This window comes from Podarcis vaucheri, assembly GCF_965113315.1.
Source record: "Podarcis vaucheri genome assembly, chromosome: 15".
In the NCBI taxonomy this organism is placed as follows: Eukaryota; Metazoa; Chordata; class Lepidosauria; order Squamata; family Lacertidae; genus Podarcis; species Podarcis vaucheri.
Window position 1 is genome coordinate 12,876,819 of NC_138753.1, and position 23,451 is coordinate 12,900,269.

The 23,451-nt window shown below is 44.1% G+C and overlaps 1 protein-coding gene across 7 annotated transcripts in view; it reads right to left on the reverse strand.

The window, feature by feature from the left end:
* The window catches only part of CUX1 (cut like homeobox 1), a 267,797-nt gene that overhangs the window by 117,375 nt on the left and 126,971 nt on the right, over positions 1-23,451 (reverse strand). For all 7 annotated transcript variants that reach the window (XM_082201347.1, XM_082201345.1, XM_082201343.1 and 4 more), the window contains exons 4-8: positions 21,023-21,101; positions 7,727-7,864; positions 4,765-4,888; positions 3,548-3,624; positions 2,394-2,460 (exon numbers count right to left, since the gene is read on the reverse strand). In XM_082201347.1, coding sequence (XP_082057473.1) covers positions 2,394-2,460; positions 3,548-3,624; positions 4,765-4,888; positions 7,727-7,864; positions 21,023-21,101 — 485 coding nt within the window. The remainder of the gene's footprint in view (positions 1-2,393; positions 2,461-3,547; positions 3,625-4,764; positions 4,889-7,726; positions 7,865-21,022; positions 21,102-23,451) is intronic.

The window sequence follows — 23,451 nt, forward strand, 5'->3', positions numbered from 1 at the left end:
TTTGGTTCACATTCAAATGATAATATTCTGATCTTACCCAGAGGCTAGAAGAATTTCCCCACCCCAGTCTATCTACTTCCTTTAAGTCCCAGTCCCACAGCACCTACATTTTAAGAGACATGTGCAAATTTGTAAGGTAAAGTGGCTATTGCATAAATCCCACCGGAAATTTAAAATAATGCACATATAGGCGACAGTGCTACCCAAGCAACTCCTTTTAAAAAACTGCATGAACAGTGTGTCAGAGTCCCCAAGAAACTTGATTCACCATTTCTAATGCACAGGAAGTTTCCCAAAACCGCACCTAACATGCTTCAATACAACTTAGACCCATTGCGTCTCATTCTTCCACTGAGGCTGGGTAAAACATTCATCCTGGTGGTTAACCACAAATTCAGATTTCAGAAATGTGTCTGCCCCATTGCTGCCAGAAAACTGCAATATGGCTCATATAGAATGCAGGGCTGAATGGCCATCTTCTCAAGCCCTGGACCTTGCACATACAGGGCCATGTCCCCAACATGCAGGTCTGAACCAGTCCTCAAAGGAACAAAGGGAGATGCTGTCTATCAGGCCAGGCTATTTGCCTATCTACTCCAATTCTGTCTACTCTGATTGCATCTTTCCAGGGTCTTGGACAGAGTTAACAGGTCTTTTCCCACTGACCCTTTTTAAAACTAGAGGTGCTGGGGACTGGACCTGGGATCTTCTACATGCAAAAGCAGGGGCTCTCTCACTGAGCTGGGGTTCCTCCCTTCAACCATCCTGGCAGAACAACCATGTCTCTCCTTGTCCTGTCTCCTCCTTCACCCTTCATTCACTGCCAAGTCTTGTCTCCTCTTGCCCAGTTCCTCCAAGTGCTCCCCATTTATTGCTGCTGCTGCTTCTCTCAGGCCTCTCCTGCTTGGCTTGCCTCTTGAAGAGAAACAGACAGGCCTGCCATCCATTTATTTAACCTAGGAAGAGCCGCAATCTGAAAACCTTGAAATCCTCTTACACAACTGTTTTGGCAAGCCCCACCATGTCCCAACAAACATTAAACTGTGCTTGCCATTTGTCTCAGGAATCCTGCATTAATAAACATGAAGAGGAGCACTTTCTACCTCCCACACTCAGTGACAGATGAAAACAAAGACCAGCTGTAGTCATCAATGGATCCTTGTTCTGCACATAAAGGCCTAATTGCATTTTATTTCAAGCCTACACATGGAAAACTTTACTGATGGCATCTTGTCGATTTCAGATTCTAGTATCCCAGTTGACGTACTGCAAAGCCATTTTTGTTCTAGTCATTAACACCTTCACTGCCCCAGAGATAGGCAATAAAGAATCTTTGGGGGCACACTTCCTCATTGGACAAATGGTAGACACAAATCCAACTCCTTGGGAGCAACCTGAGCCCTTTTCTCACTGAGGTTATCTGTAGGAATGCCGTTAGTTGTTTGCTGTGTTAGCAACGGGCATCTAGTGCTGCTGGTCCCATAAATCAATGGTGTTGGATGGAGCCACCACCATAAGGTTTTCATTTTAGAATAACCTATCTTGTTGGAAAGTGGGGTGTGTGACATTAGTTCCATCAAGAAGATGGGTTAAATCTTGGGCAGTGGCAACCTCTCAGTGTCAGAGCGCCAGACTCACTTTAAAGCAACTTCATATGCTGGCATCAAGATCCTCTTGGCTACTTTCATCCCTGTGTGGATTTGGGGCCATAGGGAAGAGCAAGCATGGTGCTCTTGAAATGTTAAGACCCACTACACCTGTGCCTCCCCCCCCCCCAAAATTTTATTGTTCCTATGCTAATCCAAGCATATAAAGGTAAAGGTAAAGGTACCCCTGCCTGTACGGGCCAGTCGTGTCCGACTTTGGGGTTGCGCGCCCATCTTGCTTAAGAGGCCGGGGGCCAGTGCTGTCCGAAGACACTTCCGGGTCACGTGGCCAGCGTGACAAGCTGCATCTGGCGAGCCAGCGCAGCACACAGAAACGCCATTTACCTTCCCGCTAGTAAGCAGTCCCTATTTATCTACTTGCACCCGAGGGTGCTTTCGAACTGCTAGGTTGGCAGGTGCTGGGACCGAGCAATGGGAGCGCACCCCGCCGTGGGGATTCGAACCGCCGACCTGACGATCGGCAAGTCCTAGGTGCTGAGGTTTTACCCACAGCGCCACCCGCATCCCTAACCCAAGCATATAGAACCATATAATTATTGTGTTTCTGCTGCACCCTGCAGAGGCACTTCCATTTATATCAGAAAAGAAATATGTAGATGAAGTCATCATGTCTAAGAACAAGGCCCAGTTTTTAAAAAATTCTATTTTGCTTTACCCAATGACATGAAGATGGCAGAGCACTAAAAACACGCGGCGTATATCTAAAGAGGAGCCAAGAAGTCTTACTTTGCCGTTGTTTCCTCATCATATTTTGTCTTCAGGTCAAACAACTCCGTCCGTGTCTTTTCCAAGGCTGAAGGGGATAGAGGGGGGAAAGCAACATGCCAAGGCATTACTGACATGTTAAGAGCGACGTAATGATAAAAAAGGGCTACTCAATTACTATTGAACTATAAACTGTTCTCTGTCTGAAAAGTCATCTTGCATTAAGCTTTCTCCCTGACCAAACAAAATCACATTGCAGAAAAACAAGGCTTAAAAGCTTTTCAAAATTCTTTCCTTTAGAAAACACACACACATACACTCTCTCTCTCTTTCAGGAACAGTGAAAGTTTCCAGATTCTGTCCCGCTGAATCTAGCTAAGCACATTATATTCCGTTTATAGATCTGCTTCTGTGACACAAACCATTTGTGCCAGTTAAAACGGGGACCTGCTCTGGCTTCAGATGGGAAAGAAGCCAGGCAGGCTGAAGCTCAGGCAGGGAAGCAAGAGCAGGTAAGTCAAGAACAAGCTACTGGCAGGGAGGGAAGGAGAGAAAGAGGAAAGGGAGGGAGGGAGGAAGGGACAACTTCAAGTGACTGAATTTCAGTGTGGGGGCCAAAGGAAGGAAAGTAACCTCCATCTCTAAGTCTTTCTGAGAACATCAGGCACAGAAATCAAGGTGCAGCTGAGTCATAGGCAACAGACTGATCTGGTCCCAGGTCTGGGGGTATAAGAGGGCCCTCCTCAACAAAGGCCATTGGTGGCCACAAAGATCCCAGGGTGCTTGTCGAGGGCTGAGGACCCAACCTTTAACTGGCCACAGGAAGAGTTGGTCTGGTAGGAGGGGAAAATCCTGCCTGAGCATGGCTTCCCATGAGCAAATCATTGGCCACTGTGAGGACTGGATGCTGGGACAGATGTGCCCCCTTTGGGCTCATCTTGTGTTCTAAGCCATTCCCATAGTACCAGTGTGGATGCTATGGTGAACCAGAAATCCATGTAGGTAGTGGAGGTGAGTGGGAGTGAGGTCATGTATGGCAGGCTTGAGGTCTCCTAACTATGGTTCGGAAACTGGTAGCCTTGCATCTGCTCCGGTACAAAGAGAGGAGGTGGCCAATGTTTTGATGAACCCAAAGTACCTCCCCCTTCTCCGTTTGAATCAGTCAAATAGCAAACCTGTTTGCAACGCTTGCACTTTGTGTTCAGCCTCCTCCAGCTTTGAGGCTGTCGAAACCTGCGTCTCTTGCAACATTCTGTAAGGAGAAAGCCAAGGAAACAAAAGGCAACTTAAAATATATTCATCTCCATGTAACATAAAATAGAAACATAAAAATGCATCTTCCACAGGGTTGGATCTGAGGAGTTCTTCCACTGTCTAATTTCAACAGAAGCAAGCTCCTCTGAGTGCATTCCATAAAACAAGGATAGATAACCTTTTTTGGTTTGAGGGCTCGTTGGCCAGCTCTCTGGGAACTGCATACCAGCAATGGGTGAGACCCTCCCCCCTGTGAGCCATTCAGCTGATCTGTGCAGGTTGGATTATCAACCCTCCCCACTCATCAATGGAGCAATCTGATGCTCAGTGATGGACATCATAGCCCCAATGCAGACAAGTCAATGTGGAAAAAGTGCCAGGCAGTTTAAAAATTCTTGCACATTTGGCATTTGGTGGTCCCTTTCTTTTTCAGAAGAGACTTATTTGGGAGCTTATGAGCAAATCAGCAATTATAAATGCAATCAATGAATCATTTAATGATCAAGATTGGACTGTGGGACATAGGTTCCCCACCCCCGCTTTAAATACATGCACCTGACTGATCTCTAACACAGAACAAGTTTGTGCCCCAAAAGATGAAAAAAATGGCTCCTTTCCAAAAAATAACACTTCCCCAACCATGGACGGTTGTTTTCATGTGCATGCTCTCTAGTGTGCTACCTTTGGACCAAAGGGTGAGCAGTACAGGGTCGGTATCAAAACCCCTTCTCACTAGACAGCCTTATTAATATAGATAATATGCATGCTTCACATTTCTGGAGCACATTTAAGAACTTTCAAGTGCTTCACATACATGATCAGAGCAGTCCTTCTATTTTTCCGGGCTTTTAAAATGGATTTTTAAAATTTTACTGGCTGTTTTTATGCTGCCCATGATCTCAATGGTCTTCTTAACTGCTGTGTTTTATTTGTATTTGTAGATTTAGCTGTGTTGCTTTACCTTTTACATGAAGGATGGTCATTGATGATAAATACAATATTAAAACAAGCACTACCACTGCATTCACCACCATCCTGCCCAGTGCTTAGTGCTCCTTTCCCAATATGCTCTTCTTTCAAAAGGGAAAGATTGGGGGCGGGGAATACAGAAATGCCCCATCTGCACACGTTAACTTACCTTTCTTTCTCAGCAAAGTCATTCTGCAACTTTTGTTCCTTCTCAAGAGCAATGTTCTCCGCTTGGTTCTTCAGGGTCTGCTCATATTCCCGGATTTTCTCTTTAAGTGCTTTTATTGTCACCTCTGTTTCGAGTGGGGAGAGGAGAAAGAAAGAAAGCGAGGGGAGAAAATGAGCCAAGGTAAATAATGATACCACGCAGTGGCAGAGTGCGGCTATCTGGGAGGTGGTGCAGCAGCAGCAGCAGGGCTTAAATTTTCGCTCTCCAGCCCTGACACAAAATCAATGGCCACAAGTCCCTTTGGATACCTTTTACTCCCTAAATGGTAAATTGAACTTTAAATGTTTAAGGTTAAGCAGGATCAATGGACGCTGCCGGGAAGCGGAGTGAAGGTTTCTCTAACCTGACTGCAGGGCGGAATCGCCAGCAAGACACCTCATCGCCCTACATTAAGCTCTAGGGTGATCAGAGATGAGGATCAGGAAATTGTCTGAAACACAGCCACACCACGGCCTGTCCACAGGGACCTCTAGGATTTCAGAGAGGAATCCCCCCCCCACAACCCTAGCTGGAGATTCTGGGGACAAAAACATGAAACCTTCCCCATGCAAAGAATGTGCTTAACTATTGGACGAGAGTCCCTGACCAGCTCACAGCCAGATGTGCCCAAGGCCACTCAAACAGAGCCTCCTCCCTAGAGTGCTTAAAATATACAGAATTAGAAGCTGGCAAGGTTTTCTTAGCAGCCCTGAGTGTTGCCCTGCCCAAGGGTAAGATGTATCTGCTGATACAAGAGGGCTGAAGAGGGTGAGAGGCGCAGGGAACAGGGAGAAGCCAGGCTGCAGATATGTGTGAACTGTGCAGTGGCAGCAGGGAGCACAAGGAGTAGCAGCAAAACGTGATGTGGGATTCCCTAGGATGCTATGGACTACCACCAGGGGGACCAAAGCTTCTCCTGGCCCCTCCTGGATTGTGCCAAGATTCAGTGTGCCAACACTTATGCTTCTTCGTTTTGGAGGAGATACAAGGGGTGACCATGTAGTCTATATCCAGAGGATTGCATCTAAGGTTGATCCAACTCAGAGTTGAAAACAATGGGAGTGAATAAATTGGGTCTATTAATTTCAGGGAGTTGTACTCTGCATACAGCTTAGCTGGATACAATGCCAAGTGTATTTCTTCTGCCACCCCGAAGCAAGCAGTGAGCTGGTATAACTCAGTTGCTTCCTCTTTCCTGCTAGTGTGCTTGACTCCAAAGCTGGGGACTAACATAGGTATTGTAAACCAACAACACTTGTACCTGCATTATATTTCAGGGTACTTTTGTTGTTATTATTCTTATTCTTTTGACCAGGGAAACTGTGGGCTGGGCTGGGCAATTGTGTGCATGTGCTATGTCTCACAATAAACATCAATAGCAACCTGAGGGAGCACCTTCTCCTTAAAAAAGAAAGAAAGAATTCTTTACCATTCTAAGTATTAAGAACAACTAATGAAGGCTTTCTCTACGTTCTCTATTTTCATGGAGACATCTGCCAGAATAAATGGCAGGGTCTCTTTGGTACTAGCCCCCCTTTATGTGAAACTCCACAGCAGAAGGGATATAATCCTCCCCATTGCTCATTTTCCTCACCAGCGGAAGTTCAATCAGGCAGCAATTAGTGCACAAAAACTGTTTGACCAATGCATATCTTTTCAGCTAAATGCTGCTTATTTCCTGTTTTATACAGACATACAAACACATACATTGCAGAAAGTTTCAGTGAGTCTTTCCTGTGAGCAAAACGGCAATATAGAAAAGCTACAAAACATATTATCCACTCTTCAATATTAGGATGCAGGTAAAAATAATAAAAAATGGCAGCCACCTTCACAACTGATAGCTCTCAAAGCCATAATGCCCAGAATTAGCAATATAGCAATATAGAAAAGCTACAAAACATATTATCCACTCTTCAATATTAGGATGCAGGTATAGTAACCTGTCAGTAGAGCATGAGACTCTTAATCTCCGGGTCGTGGGTTCGAGTCCCATGGTGGGCAAAAGATTCCTGCATTGCAGGGGGTTGGACTCTAGCACCCTCATGGTCCCTTCTATGATTCTACAATTTTAACCACAGGTGTCGTGTATAAGGAAAACAGTTTTAGAGGGAACAACTTCTCATTCCCATTTCAGGACACTGTTTGCTGCAAAGTCCAAATGGGAACACACACAACCTGAAGCATTTGAAGAGGTGAGTGCTCGCTGCTTGTAATTACAGTGTTTCTATCTACAAGGGACACCATTAACAGTTGGCCCGTCCACTTAAATAACTAACCTACATTGCTTCAATATCAGCACTCTACCCTAGGGATAAACAAAGTAAAGTGAAGGCAGCAAATACCCACGTAGAGTCACATATTAAACTGACAGAAAATGGCACAGTGCTAAGCATTCCCTCTAAATGCGTACGAAGCATACAGGCAGTGGCTGGAAAAGATTCACATATAAATTAATACATTTAAGCTGGGCCTTAATATTCAAACACTGAAAAATGGCAACTGCAGGAAGTTAAAAACAGGTCAGCTAAATCCTGAAAGACAAATGAGAACAATAGATTTATTGAGGCAGAGATGCTGCGCATGTTTGATGCTTATCAAGAAGATTCTAGCTGAGATCATGATCCAACACAAAAAAGGCAGCCCTGGGGACACCAGAATCTTAACCTGCCCCTGTAAATCCTGGTGACCACAGGGGCTGAGAATAAAGCCTGCTGCTATCTACTTTACCCGCTCATCTACAAAGTCCCATCTAGAGTTCTGTTTCTTGGTCATGCTACAGTGCAAAGGGTTATGGAGAACTGGCTTTTACAGATGGCATTTCGTCTCTAAATATCATTATTATTTCCTTATCCAAACCATCCCCCAAACATTTATGTTCACACATAAGTAGGAAGAGCATTCCTCACCCTTCCCAGTTTACCTTGATTTTTCACTTCTGCAAATTCTTTGTTGTACTCCTCAAGCGTTTCTCTAAGTTTCTGGTTCTCTGTTTCAATATCGTGCATGCGCTGGACTTTCAGCTGGAGCTGCTGCCCCAGATCCAGAGCTGGTACGGGATCTGAACAATACAAAGATGAAGACAGATTGATCTCCATTTCCAGACAAGCAAGTTTATAATTCAAAGCAATACAATTAAAAACTCCACTGCAATCGCTTGGCAAACATGTCTGTGTGCGTGCAAGCAAATATACACACACAGGCGAAAACCCACAATTTATGTATTTGGCGTCAGGTCAAATCCTTTCCAACAAGTCAAGTTATCTTGGTCACATTTCTTCAGGAAGTCCTAGATTTCCCAGCTGATTTCCCAGTTCTTTGGGGGGTTCTAGATTTCTAAGCTTTTGGGGAAGCTTAGGATTTCTCAGATCCAGATCTTTCCTTTCTTGAGGAAACAGGAGAACTGGCATGGTGTGCGACGATAGGGAAGAATTAGGTTGCTCAAACATTCAAAACAAACACTGAAAAAGCACACCAGGATCCCCCCAAGCATTTGGCCAGAACACTCAGGCAAAAGGGTCTGATCAAGTGGGAGAGACGCCCCAGCCCTAGTTAGCTAGCACATCCAGGCAGCCTAATAATGTTCAAAGCATCCCTAGAAAGGCACCACAATACACCTGCCACGTATGGCTGGACAAGCACGTTTCACAGAGACTGCTGGGCTGGTCGTGGAGCTTTGCCAGCCAGAGCAGAAGAATCCTGGAATCCAAAAAGGGTCTCATAAAATAGCGCTGCATACATTTCTGCGTTGGGCGCCAGCATCACTTGTGAAATGGCTACAAAGATTTAGTCTCCCGCTGAGGAATGTTAAACACACCAATCTCGGAGGATCAACAACAGTACATATTAGGGAGCTCGCTTAATTTGCAGCCGCCACAATCATTAATTTTACAGACCACCCTCAGTTGCTGGAAACGCATAATAAGCCCATTGTACCTCTCTTAACGCATTAAGTGCAAGCCTGGGCACTTTGCAACGTGTCAGTCCAGCACCAGAGTTTATAAAAGAACAGCACTGGGTTATGTTGAGGAAAGAGAGGCAGGGTGTGCTGCGTTGTGTTAACTCTGCTCAGAGAGGGCTTCCTGCCTTGCCACCTCCATTATGCAAGGGGGAAAACTGAGGCTGCTTATCACTTGCCCTCACAGCACATGCATACTTTATAACTACATCACTTTCTCATTTGTGGTTTTTAGGCCAGGGTGGTTGTTTTCTCTTCTTCATTATTAGCACTGTTAAAATATTCATCTCACATTAGGTCTTTTTAAAAAAAGTTATTTAACACAGGGAGGATTTGAGAGCAATTATAAAATTTAAGTTCAGTGGCAGCTCAGGGAGGTAAAGCCCCAACAGGACTGTCCAATTAAGTAGTGCACAAATTGCTGCCACTATTTCCTGCCCTCTGCTGGGGCTGGGCTGGGCTGAAGGGTGGAAGCACTTGAAACAACCAGTGCTCCTGCTGTCTCTCATCAGCCAGAGGCTTTGCCCGGGCCTCGTGAGCTGGAGCTAGAGCCTGGAGTGTAGCAGGTCCAACTTCCATGGGTGGCGAACTGGAAACACTGGTGCCCAAAGAGGCAGATGCGCTCCAAGCAGGAGAAGAGCTTTGACCTGGCGTTGAACCGACAAGGCCAAGTCAAGGCTTTCACTCCAACCGTCTGAGTAGAGGAGCACCCCTAAGGGGAGATGTAACCAGAAGGGTCAATGCTGACTCTTTGCCATGACCTCCACAGTGCTGTCAAGATTCAGCTGGCAGGCTCTGGTGGTGGGAGAAATAAGGGGGGGTGAACTAGGGGGTCCTGGGTTGGAGGGAGGGGGGAGTATCCTATCAGTCACTTTGGAAGAGGGAGCAAGGATGCCAGCTCTCCCCTCTGACCTTCCGATGGAGCTGGAAGCCTCGGTGGAGGCTGGAGAGGGCTTTGATCGGCTAAGAGGGGAGGCTTAACAGAAGGTTCAGAGTGTGCACTAGTGTTCACACTATTCCCACAAGACAAATGAGTCTTGTGAACAAGCACATCCTGCCCCATCTTTGAAAGCTTGGTGGGAAGGGCGGGAAAACCTGTTGGGGCATCTTCATCACTTCTACGCTGTTACAAACCTCTTGCCCTGCTCCCTAACTTCTGAGCACTGGGTCTGCTGCTGAGGCTGCCAGAATAAGTATCTCTTTCATATTTCCAAGCAAGCGCCTCTGTCTGCATGTGCTGGGTGGGAGTAGAGCACTCTGACAAGGACTTCATGTTGGACCCACCCAAGCTGTTATTTCTACGTGTACACACACCTTTAACTACAGGTACTGTCTGAAATAGAAATAGCATCTTTGGGAGTATATTGCAGGACACTTCTGCAGCCAATCGGAAGCCGCGCCTTGGTTTCTGAACATTTCAGAAGTCGAACGGACTTCCGGAACACATTCTGTTCGAAAACCAAGGTATGACTGTACTTTCTCTCAAAATTTTGCCCATCTCTTATATTTCTTCTTCCTCTTCTATTATTATTATTTTTCTTATTTTTCTTCTTATTATTTTGCGGGAGCACATCCTTGGCAATGGGACCAGAATCCAACCTTCACACTTTCCCTCAGCCTCCAACTCAACCAGCTCCACTGACATCAGCCAGTTCCTGCTCAACTGCGAACTTTGTTCCCAAGAGGTGAAGCCTGTTAACTCCCCATCCCTTAAAGAGGCACCTGGCAGCCGTGCCATGAGACACTCTTCTCCATCACCCCCTGAACTTTCCCAACCCTCTACCTCAGGGTCCTCCTCTAGCAGATCCTACCAGTCCCACCTGGCTTAAGTCACAGGGCCCATGACAATTTTTAGGGTCCCAGGACTTGCAAATTAACAAGGCTTTCCTGGACTAAAATCTGCCAGGCATTTTGTATTAACTATTACTCACCCACCCCACCAACATCTACATTATAAAATGAATAATGACTAAACCTTTAGTCAATAAATTCCCAAATCCCTGGAAAACATTATATCGTAAATGAAAATGTTGGCACTCATAATTATTCATTAGGATATGTATATTTAATTTAGCTTTATTAAAGGTTAATGTCAAAGAAGCAAAACAGTTGCAGAATAAAGTATGAGCATAATGTTAAGCCTATCTCCTTGCATTAAACTCCAAAATTTGCTTAAGCCAAGATGAATGATTAAAATGTCAGCAGCTTTTGAATATTGTTTTGGGATATGCTAAAGAGGCCACACAGAAGAGACTTCTCCACTTTAATTTGTATGGCTTCTATTAAAGAAAACTAATTTAATAATCACTGCTATAAAAACTCGGCCATGATTCTGCTACATGCCAGCCCAGCGACTGCTACGCTTCAAACCTAAAAATGTAACAAGTTTCAAAAGGTATGTATTTGGGAACTCAGAAAAATTCCCAAGGAGGGCCATTTTAAGTATTATTGTACAAACCTTGCAGTGGTATCTGTTAAGGAAAAATGATTCTAAAAAACAAAAATGATTTCACTAGAGCATATAAAAATGAAAACCTACTAAAAAACTACACTTTGGTTATTAACTCTCTTACAATAAGAATGAGACACAACGTTTGAAAATAGCTGTGAAGATAACTTAAATGCCCCCCCTCAATATTCCACTCAGTGCCAGAAATTTGCACTTAATATCTCTCAACTGGGAACAAAAATATTCCAAGTTGCTAGGGAGCAGAATATCCCCACCAGATGTGAGGGTGTAATCATGTAAAATTATTTGGGGGACTGAGAAGAGAAACAATTGCTCCCTGTGTTGATACCTGGGTTCGAATCTCTATTCAGAGATGTGAATGTACTCTTTTTCTTTCTCCTCTAACATGGGAGGAATGTCAATAAGTATACCTCACAAGGCTGCTGGCAACTGTATAATTGTTGAAAAAGACCGTGAACACTGGAAATGTTACTAAGAAATTATTATGTTCCATAGAACATGGTTGAGTGTAAATCTGCAGCTGCATCACTAGGACAATCATCACACACGTTGAAAGATTTTACCTTTAACAGTAAACAGAAAGACCCTGGTTAGCGGTGAGAATTTCTGTGCCTGAATGCTCAGGTTCATCAAATAAAGTTTTAGAGCAGTAAAAGGTAAAGGTAAAGGACCCCTGGACCGTTAAGTCCTGTCAAAGGCAACTAGGAGGTTGCAGTGCTCATCTTGCTTTCAGGCCACAGGAGCCAGCGTTTGTCCACAGACAGCTTTCCGGGTCACGTGGCCAGCATGACTAGACCGCTTCTGGTGCAATGGAACACCATGACGGAAACCAGAGCGCATAGAAACACCGTTTACCTTCCTGCCACAGCGGTACCTATTGATCTACTTGCACTGGCGTGCTTTCGAACTGCTAGGTTGGCAGGATCAGGGACAAAGAAACGGGAGCTCATTCCATTGCGGGGATTTGAACCGCCGACCTTCTGATCGGCAAGCCCAAGAGGCTCAGTGGTTTAGACCACAGCGCCACCTGTTCCTAAACTCAGTAGCAAAGTAGACAGGTGAGCCCTGGAAACAAGCCACCATATCTGTAGTTGAAGTGCTGCCTGGTCCAAGTCCAGTTTAAACCTAAGGAACCATCAGAAGGGGAACTGGCAAGGTTGCCCATTAACACTTATCACCTGGGCAGCAGACAGAGTAGGCACTCAGGCCACCTGGTCCCAGTCTTTCCCAAGACAGCGATATCAATTTTATTTTGATTCGCATTATTTGCATATTTGTAAATATAAATCTGTACATAAAAATCTGCAAGCACAAATTTGTTCTCTTTCTGGGTGCTGCATATGTAGTTGCCCCACTACTGTGAGTGAGGATGACCTGGTCTTCTCCAATTCACTGGGAAGAGTCCCCAAAGAATCAACATTGCCCAGAAAGCAGAATTCCATTCCTAAGCCCTACGTGAGTGGGTAACAGGGATGCAGCATTAACTGGGCAACCTGCCAGTACAAGGAGGCTGGCTGCCCATTATTCTGGGAGCTGCTCTGCTGCTGTTTTCACTCCATTTTTGAAAATTATGTTTTATGATCTTCTTCCTGTTTCCAGAGGGGTAGCCATGTTATTCTGCAAAAGCAGCAAAGAATCCTGTAGAACCTTAAAGACTGACTAAGAAACAAGTTATGGCATAAGCTTTTGCAGACATCATCATCATCATCATCATCATTATTATTATTATTATTATTATTATTATTATTATTATTATCCTGCCCATCTGGCTGGGTTTCCCCAGCCACTCTGGGCGGCTTCCAACAAAATACTGAAAATACAACAAAACATCAAACATTAAAAACTTCCCTAAACAGGTCTGCCTTCAGGTGTCTTCTAAAGGTCAGATAGTTGTTTATTTCCTTGACATCTGATGGGAGGGCGTTCTACAAGGCGGGTGCCACTACCAAGAAGGCCCTCTGCCTGGAGCATAACTGACAGTTGTAGATATATGCAGACATGGGGTTCGGGATGGAATTAAAAGTTATGAAGTCAGAAAGGAAGGGAATGCAACATGGACAGACTGTGACAATTCAATGAGGGCTGGACTGTATGCGAACAAGTGACCCTTCACAACAAGCAGTGACAGGCAATAGAAAACCACAGGGTCCATGTTTTGTAACTTTTTCTTGTTGAACCATTAGGTTTACGCTATAAATGGTTCTAGCCACTACCTTCCACACATTCACATACCTGTAGTTTATTTATTTTGGTTTTAATTTATGTCTGTATTTGTTTGGCAGTGATCTATAATTGTATATGGTCTATGTATATTGCCATCAGATCCCATTTGATAACAATGCATTTTGCAGAATCCTATATAACCTTTTTTGGGGTGAATTAATAACAATTATTAAAACAAACAACTTGCCAATGCTGAGCTAACTAACAGAGGCAGTAGTACAGAAAGTCACCATCTCACGCCAGACCCACATTAACAGAACCGAACTTCTCAATGGACTGCAACTCATTCTTTCTGCAGCTGTTTTTGAATCACTTTACTGATGGCTTTTATTGTTTGTTCTTTTTGTGTATTACTTTTTATTGTATTTTATTATTCTTGTAAGTTGCCGAAACAATATATGAGAAAGCACAGGCTTATTTTTTTTATTTTTTTAAATAAACATGCATGTATTTTTCTTTGTCCTTTAAGAATAGCATATGCCACTAACATTAACCTGGAAAATCCTGTTTTATTCTGAACTCAAGCCTTGTTCCCGAGAAAGAGAGAGGGTAGTGGACTAATAGAGAAAGGCAAGATGCATTTTAGAAAAATGCTCTCCGCCCATGGGACACACCCTTTATTCTCCAATGTAAGTGTTTACAAAGGGAACATTGAAGTTAACCCTGTCCTTCTCCTCCCCCCTTCACCATTAGGTGAAGGGCTCAATGCACCCCTTGTGAGCCTTGCTTCCACAATGACATCATGTGCGCACGTGGATTACTTTGCGCTGGGGCACTCTAGGCTAATGTAATCATATGATTACATAATTAACCCAGCTGTCTCATTAAAAAAATCAACTGGAATTCAGGGCATAATTAGTCATACAGCAATTAGCATGCTGATGAGCAAAAATGATGAAAATCCCTCTAGATGGGGAGTGTGTGGGGACCACCCATGCCATTTCCAAAAAGAAAGTAAAACCCATCACGACTGAACAGGACTGGGAGCAAAAGAAAGACAGGATCTGGATCCAGACCTCCAGTGCAGGTTTTGCAGATTGCCAACCGTGCTTAAAAAGGAAGGGTGAGGGTGCAAACACAACAGAATGCCCTATAATCACCAGCAGAGAAAGGTAGAGGAACGCAAGGGGTGGGTGTCATGAGCCAGAGAGGCTCTGTGTCATCCTAGCAGGGTTGGAGCGAGAAGGCAGAACAAAACTGACGGACAAAGAGGTTGGTGGAGGTCAGTTTTTAGAGAGGTGTGGCAAGGGTCAGAGAAGCTTAATATGAAGAAGGCCGGTGAGCTGCACATAGAGATATAAAGCTGGGGAGGGAGGAGAGAGAGAGCAGAGAAAAATGTGGGTCTCTTTTGGCAATGGTGGAGAACTGGGGGCATTTCCCCTCCATAGGCCAGCAGAACTGTCACTTAGCTCTCAGCAGAGCATCCTCAAACACCTGCCCAGCCGTGGAACTCTCTCCCCATGAAGGGGTGGATGGGCTTGATAGTGGTGTTCTTCTGCTGCAGAGTGAAAAAATTACTTGCTCTCCCCAAAGTTTTTAGATCTTGTTTAATTTCATTTTTACTTTTTAAAGTCTCTACTCCTTCTGTGTCTTACACTGATTTTTATTATTTTAATGGGGTTTTTTTAACAGTATTCTTGGTTTTTCCTTTCTTTTCAAGATTCCTGTTCTTTTGTCTGAATGCAAACTGCAATGAAGCCACTTTATTTTTTATGGAGAGCAAGTATACAGGCACACACAAAATAAAGTCAAGACCCACAGCTGGCCTCCACCCGGCTGCCTGTTCACCTGTCCTCTCTGAGTGGGTGAAAACTCCTGCTTACTGTGCCCTCTCCCTCTTGGAGGTGGTGCAGATTTGAGGAAGGGCAAGTGAATGAGCATTTCACCCAGAGTCCTCTGAAATCTGAGTAGGTGTGCGGCTAACTGCAAGACTGCTCTAGTCTGCCTTTCAGAGCTCTGAACAACATGGGAGCTTCTCTGCACAGAGCGTACATCTGATTTTGGAACAATGCCTGTATGAACACAGAACATAGCATCCACGGTCCTCTCCTGGAAGACCACTGTGCCACCTTTGGCAAAGGCAGGGTTTCTCTACATGGAGGAGGTTTTGCAGTGGTGGAACGGGATTCTGGAAAACGTGAACTCCAAACCACATCAGGAGTTAGAAAGGGCTCCCTGGACTCCACCAAAGGGACTGCCTCCTCTTTTGCTGAAGGAGAGCAACACAGTGGAAACGCAGGAGCAGAATTTGTTCAACAGGATCAGCAGGCACATCTAAACCTCTCTTTGAAGAGATTTTGCATTAAAGCATAGCTAATCTGTTTTCTCTCTTTTTTTAAAAAAAGACATGACGTGTAAAATGCTCATCTGCACTAAAACATAGGTCTCTGAACCAGAGCTTTGCAGCTGCTAGCAACCCCATAATCAGCAGTGTAATATCTGCACAGAACTGAAGCATGCCCTCTATGGGCACAACTTCAATGCAACGAGACTGGCTATCTTTATTTATCCTGTTAAATTCCCATTTGCCACGCAGTAACTCATTCGTCTCCTGGTGGTGAAAGGGGATTGCGACAGTGGGGTGGGGGGTGGGATGGGGGAAGAGAACCAGAATACTAAAACAAAAGGACTTCATTACAGGCCGGTAACACTGACAACAGCCAGACAGCCAGTTATGAAACACGAGCAGAACCACAGAGGCAATTAATTTTTTATACAGCTGGTAATGCGCTTCCGAAGGTTTGGCTCTAAAAATAATTCATTCCTGACGCTTCAACTCCTTTTTGGAGCGGCTGTATCTGCTCTTCCAAAACCAGGTCTCCACGCAAAAGCACTCGGTGATGGGTTTTCTTTCGAGAAAACGCCCACAGAGAACAACGGTTCGGTCTGGTGGGGGGGGGGAGGTAGAGAGAGAGAGAGAGAGGAGGAGATAGAAAAGAGAGCGTCCTCCGGCAAGTCCTTTGAAAATGCACTGTTTGGTTTTAAAGGCCACTGCACACCATCAGCAGTGCCACAAAGCAAAAGGGAGTTCTTAAGTGTCCCTTTATTTTGCCCCCAGGACGTTCTGAGCAATGTTCACAGCACAGAGAGGCCTCAAGAACACACTCGCCACCCTCCCTCTCTCTCGTTTATGCCAGAGCAGAGCCATGCCTCAACTGGTGTGGATCAAAGCAGCACCTTTTTCTCAAGGCCAGTGCAGAGCGGAGGGCAGAATGCTAGCCTTGGACCCGAAAACACCCAGCTGCCTTCAGAGCAGTTACGATTCCTTGGCTTCGCCCAACCTTGCAGGATTCATTAGGAGGAGAGAACGAGAAGAACAATGAAGCAACTTGCACGCCAAAAGGAAGCAAGAACAAATTGTCATAGCAAGTCCTTGCATATCCATCCACAAATGAAATTGCATCTCAGACCAAATAAGAATAATTACACTGTGGCTTCTGAATATTCAAACACCTCCCGGTATAATTAATTCATTAATTATTCCCCAGAAAAATTAATAAACCCACATCACCTAGGGGTTTCTCGCAAGGAAGCTGTACCCCGCCTCCTGACGCAGCCAGCCCGGTGACAGAAGAGTGATGGCCCTAAGGCCCAAGCTCCCCCAGGACTTCTTAGGAAGCGCAATAGAGAGCATGCTTTCAAACACTGGCTGCACCAGGCTCTCCTCTAAATCAACCCAAGCTTCCTTTAATATGCTGATTTTTATTGTAAAATGAGACTCACCCTAGAGACTAAATGTTTGCAAAATAGTCCGTCCTCTCTCTTGTTAACAGGGAGGGGTGTTCTGGGCTGGGATCATGGTGCATGAAGACAGGGGTTTAGTATTTTTATCCTTGCACCATTTTCCCAGTTAAAAAACCCCAAGCTACCCGCATTATTTGTTTATTTCCCCAGAGGCACTCCCCCCCCCGGCAAAGACATTATGAAAACCTGTATTCCCATACATACACCACAATTTATAACAGCATATTATCTACAAAACATGTTTTTTTATTACGTGATCCACAAGTTAGCATTCTTATAGATCTGGAGTAACAGAGTTTGGTCTGCAAGGACAGCCAGAACTGCTAGAGTTAGTGAATGTTATAAATGAATCCAAACAAAGATTTATTTTCTGGAAATAATGACAAGCCAAGAGCTGCTGTCTAAACAGCAAGTGTTTTCAAAAGTGGGGGTGCGGCTACTCTTTAAACTAGTAAGTCACTCAACCAGGGTATCGGTAGGTAATTTAAACCACCGAGGGCACAAATCTGCAAAGATAAAAATGCACATGCTAATTTATATGCATACATTCCTTTGGGCTAATTTGAGACAGTGGGTGGCTGGGGTCTCCCTTGCCACTGTTCTTCGCTTACAGGCAGCTGAGCACTCTGCAGTTTTTGTTTTTTAATTTAAATATTCTTTAAAAACATCGGGGGGGGGGGGAATGGGGTAAGAGATCCAGAGCCCTGCACACAAGTCCCAGGGTTCAGGACTTCTGGACCATCCTCTACCAACACTCCAGCCATTTAGCTAGAAACATGGTTTTAGATGAACAGCTTACTGGAGCTTTAGAGCCTTGGGGTGGGGGGTGAGGATACAAATAATGGCTCTGTATACGATCAAAGTACCACAACAATGTTATATGTGGAAATTCAGAAAAGCAAAGTCCCTCAGAAACAGACACACTGCAAAAATTATGGGAACAGGTTGAAATGATTCCACCGGCATCTTTGTTGAAGGATACCATAAATTTCAGAAAAGAACTGGCCCTGCACGATACAATAGATATAGGAAAGAAGTTAGGTTTATATTACTACCCAGCATCATCATGTTAGATGTTAAGCTTTCTTGTCCAATAGTAATAATAATAATGTCACACAAAGCAAAACTCCTAGGGCTTGCTCTACAAAAGGAAGCCCCGTGTGCACAAAATGACCTTTAACACCAAACAAAGAATTACAGGCTCAATCCATTAAGAACTCCTGCCACCTATTTCAATAAGAATATGGAAGGTAAAGATTCACGCAAACGTCCTGTACATTTTCATCAGTGTAAATAAGGGCTCAAAGTTAAGTTACTAAACCATCTAGGCCAGATCAGACAAGAGCTTCTACCTTGACCTGACCCCTACAGGGTGTCCATGCACGAGTGCAGCCACAGCTCAGTGGCAAACCACATGTTTTACATGTGATAAATTTTAGGTATAATCCCCCAAATATGGTAGGGTTACTTTCTGAAACCCTGGAGAGCTGCTGCCAGTCAGAATAGACAATACTGGGCCAGATGAGTCTGATTTGGAATGAGACGGACTTCCATGTTCTAACATTCCTAAAGGTGCACATGTGTACAATTTAATCTGTGTAGGCCCAGATTCACTCCAAAGTCTGGGCTTAGGCTCATTACATATAATTCTTTGGTTTATGATTGTGTACACTGGATGCGTTTTCTCTGTTAACCCAGTTTGTCCAGACTGCAATCAGTTTTCACGTAGGGCATATTCTAGCTGCAGCTGTTTCCTGAGCCTTATTATGGGATAGAGATGTCCTTGCTCGACCAGTCAGTCTAGAAAGCGAGTTTGCCTCCTCCTGCTGGTGAGGAGGCAAAAGACTGGCAGGACGCTGACTAATCCAACCAGAGGAAGGCGCTGCCCCATATTTTAGGAATGCCCTTCAGCATCATCCAGCAAATGCCCCTAACCACTGGTTCCCTGGTTAAAAAATTCTCCCAACACTCAAATCAAAGCTTTGAAACCATGGAGTGTAGATTGCTGAATACCAAGAACCAACTCTTTTACATTGCTACACTACTACTTTTAGCTATAGATGTAAGCAGAATTTACAAGAATAAACAGAGTAGCCTAAAAAGCCTTTTATAAACTATTGGGATGATAATGAAAAGAGAAAAAGAAAAGAAAAAGGAGAGCCTGGAAATCAGAATGCGAGGAATAAAAGCCAAACACACACAGAGAGAGGAAAAATCTTGCTTTGTAATTATAGACAACCATGTAATAGAATCAGTCCTCATTACTCGCAATACATTTCCCAATCATATCCATTTTTGAGCTTGAAGAGCAAGCTCAGAGGAAGCACATGGCTGATGGTTGAAGCATACATTTGGTGTGCATCCTTTTTGACAAAGTTTCCAGTCTGCTTTATATTTGCCCAGGCTTTTCCTGACCCATAAAATTGGACCATGTTTTATGTGTTTGAATATGCTTTATTCCTCTTTTATATGCTTTTCTGGTTTTTTTTAATATTGCTGTCCCATTTGTTTTAGGTTGTGTTTTTATTTTAATCACATATCATTTGGAGTTTTTTTTAAAGACAGTACACCACTTAGAAGTTTTTGAAATATTTTGTTGTATATAAATGCTTTTAAAAATAAATAAAACAAATAAGAGGCAACATGACCAAGCAAGCGGACCATCCATATCCAACATAGGTTTCAGGAACAGCCTGGTCTTGAAACAATGGAATGTGAGCAAACCCTCCAGTGGCAGTAGAGCTAGTGATCTGGTTGAGTCCTGGTCTCACCATGGGATGGCAAGATGAAGACACGATTGTTCCTAAGGGTCCTCTCCAATGCTGCAGGGTCCACAGTGCCCTTTAGTTTACCAAGGAGTTGTAGATGATGAAGGAGCAGCACTTTGGCACCCGCATTGCATCTTCAATGAGCCATCCGGGGGGGGGGGGTGTATTCCAGGTGGTCCACCGGGTAACATGCTGTGCACTGTTTGCATGGCACTTGGATGATAAAGTCACTCAGCTCTGTAGCACCTTGGACACAGCAGTATCTAGCTGTTGTATCTAATGCAGCACCTCCCATACCAGACCCAGAATTTTGAGATGTGATGGGCTGCCTGCCTGCTCTCATGTACACAATGGCCTAGACATTTGCCAAGTGTGTGATATTTGGTAACACGTGAGAACATACTCAGTACCTGCAACCCACCTGTGGAATGTATTCCCATCACAGATTCTACTGCCACCAAACCTGATGTGTTTTTACAACCATTTAAGAACCCATTTATTCACCCAGGCCTTGGGCTGAACTGGCTGTGGAGCTGGGCAGTTTCCCCTTTCTGACTTGTCAAACAGCTTTATGCAACGATGAATCTGTTAGTTTTATGTAACTGGCTTTATTGTGCATTTATTTTTTGTATTGTAACCCACCCTGGGGTTATTTTGTAATAATGAGTGGGCTATAAATTCTTTGAATCAGGTTATCTTCAACCTTTTCACACCAAGGATCCACTTTTAACCCAAACATGTCATTGGGGCCCCATTTCTTATTTTTTTTACCCATTTATTTGTATGGTCATAGTGCTCTTGTTGCGACTCATCTTGGATCAGGCTGCAACCCACTAGGGGGTCCTGTTCCAGCAGCTGATCCCAGATCGTTCCCTGAAATGCTAGCCAGTAAACCTCACTTACAATTTCTTCCCATTAGAAAGTATTGCAGCATATTGATTGGTGAAATACTTTTCAAATACACAGCCAACTGACAGGCAAAGGAGAAAATGCCCGCCAGGACATGAAACTCCAGACATCATTTGCTTTTCATAACAGGACAATAAGTCTGCATACCTGGAACATCAATTAATCTCTTGTAGACATTCAAGAATGCTGCCTCGGCTTCTTTGCTTCTTTTGCCCAAAGCATCAATCTGGAAAATAAAAGGGGGAGAAGAATGGATCTTCAGATCAGTTATAGAGGAAGAAAATACTACCACTTACACAAGCAAGGGTAAATTTATGACTTCATAAACATTTCTGGGGATGCCAGTTCATGTCTCCTTTAAAGCTAGAAGGTCAGAGCTCCACATGAGAACAGCAGGATTGGAAAAACATTTCCAGTTCCTTAGTGTGGGCATCAGGTTCCTGCAAAGAGGAGGGTAGAGTGAGGAGGCAGCAAGAAGAGGCAGCAAGGAATAGGCATTCCTAGTATCTCAGACTGTCCAGCAAGCCTGACTCATAGACACCCTGCCGAGTGGCCTGTGGCTGCTGTGACTTGCTTGGCTGGTCCTCCTACAGTTCCTCCTCCTTGGCCAGAGCAATGCACTGGCCTCTCAAACATTGTGTCACCAGTCCTAGACCCACTGGGGACTAAAGTCCTGATATTTGCAGGCTGAATGCACTTAAGATTTAGAGGTGCAGGCAAACCGTCGTTATTGTGGCTATTCCTTTTTTGGGCATATTTTTTATTCATTTTCAAGAATAATATCTAGGTACAGAATAAAAAAATATCTTCAGTAGTACATATGTTTGTCATTTTTAAGCCAGCAACAGTTATGGCAGAGGTTGAGGAATGCCATGCATCAAGTAACGATAGAACAAATAACTATTCTGTGCGCGCACATCCGTTGCTATAGCTATCCTATGTGCGAATTTTGTTGTTGCTTATGAATCTCCCCTCTGGCATAAACTACTAGGTAGTCTTAAGCAAGCTACTCTCTCTCTCTCTTTCTTTCTCAATCTCAACTCTCCCATATGTAATATGGGTATAATACTGACCTTGCTTACAGGACTTTTGTTCACACCACAGCATGATAATGAATGTGAAGAGCTTTCAACACATGAAGATGCTATACAATGCTAAGAATTATTTATTAATAATAATTCTATTGGCGGCAATAGTATCAGCACCATTGCTATCATAATCATTGTTTCCTTCTATATTTGGGGAGATGGGCTACCTTGATGCCTCCTGCTTTTTCCAAAGAAGCCACAGCAAAGTGGTTGGCACAGAAGCATTTTGTAATTTCAACATTTATTCTCTCATTAACAAAGAAAGCACATCTGGTTAAAAGGTGTCAGCATGCACAGAATCCATGCAATGTACCAGTTTAAGGGTTTATTTCACTTTGCTCTAGAATTCTAAGAGACGTCAATTTTACTCTGTTTACAGTCTCATTTATCATGACTTGCAGTGGCTTGACAGGAAATAAGGCTATTTGCAATATACTATCCAGGTTGGGTAATTCCTCTCAAAAATTGCTTTGCACATGAGACTGGTGGTGGATCAGTATGTAGGAAAAAGCAGAGCACCCTAGTCCAAAATATCCCACAGACCTAATTGCTTCCTAGGCCTCTCTGCTGACTATCTTCTCAATCTCATCCAACCCAGGTTGGTCTCCTAGCTTTAGGCCTTATCTCAAGTCATCTCAAACCCTCCCCATGTCCCTAGCCCCTTCATCCTTTCTCAGGTTCAACTTCTTGTGCTCTATGGACCAGAAGACCTTTAGAGACTGATGTGCTTTGTGTGTATCCATGTCTTAACATTGCCCTCACCGCACATGTTGCCTATTCTGGGTCTGGCAGACACAATGACACAGCTTCCTTCCCGGCAAACTGGGACCTTAGGGTGAAGAGTGGGCAACCGATTGATTGATTGATTGATTAAAGCAGCAATTGCAAGCAGTTGTGAAACTGCCCTGTAGCACCCCATGAAGCTCCCAGCGGTCACTTTGCCCATCTTTTCCAACCTGCACCACCCTGCACAATCGAGCAAGCAAACCCAGCAAGCAATTTGGGAGCTGTGGCCCAAGAAGCGCGATTAATAGAGAGCAGTGACACAGCTGTTGCTTCAGAACCTGGCCTGCCTCTCAACCAAGCCATTAACATGTCAGCTTAGGAAGCGATACATCCTAACAGCCCCATGATAAACAATGCATGCTCTAAACCATTATGTAGCACTTACTGGACAGGTACAATATCGGCTGCGCCAGGATCAATAAATGCACCTTTTTGCTTTTAATGCCAACAGCGAAACCTACATCATGAACTAATAGGCTGCAGCGTGTGCTTTATTTATCTCAGCAAAAAGGAAAAAGACAGCAACTTTCTACCAAATCGTCTTCTCTGGACTGAAAATTAACACACAAAAGAGTATAGCTAATTTCCAGGCAGTTTTAAAAACTGGAGATGCAGGCTATAAGTTGGCTGCCACTACAGAGAAGGTCGTATCCTGCATACCCACCAAATGAACTACAGATGGCACTGGAAACTGAGCAGGTC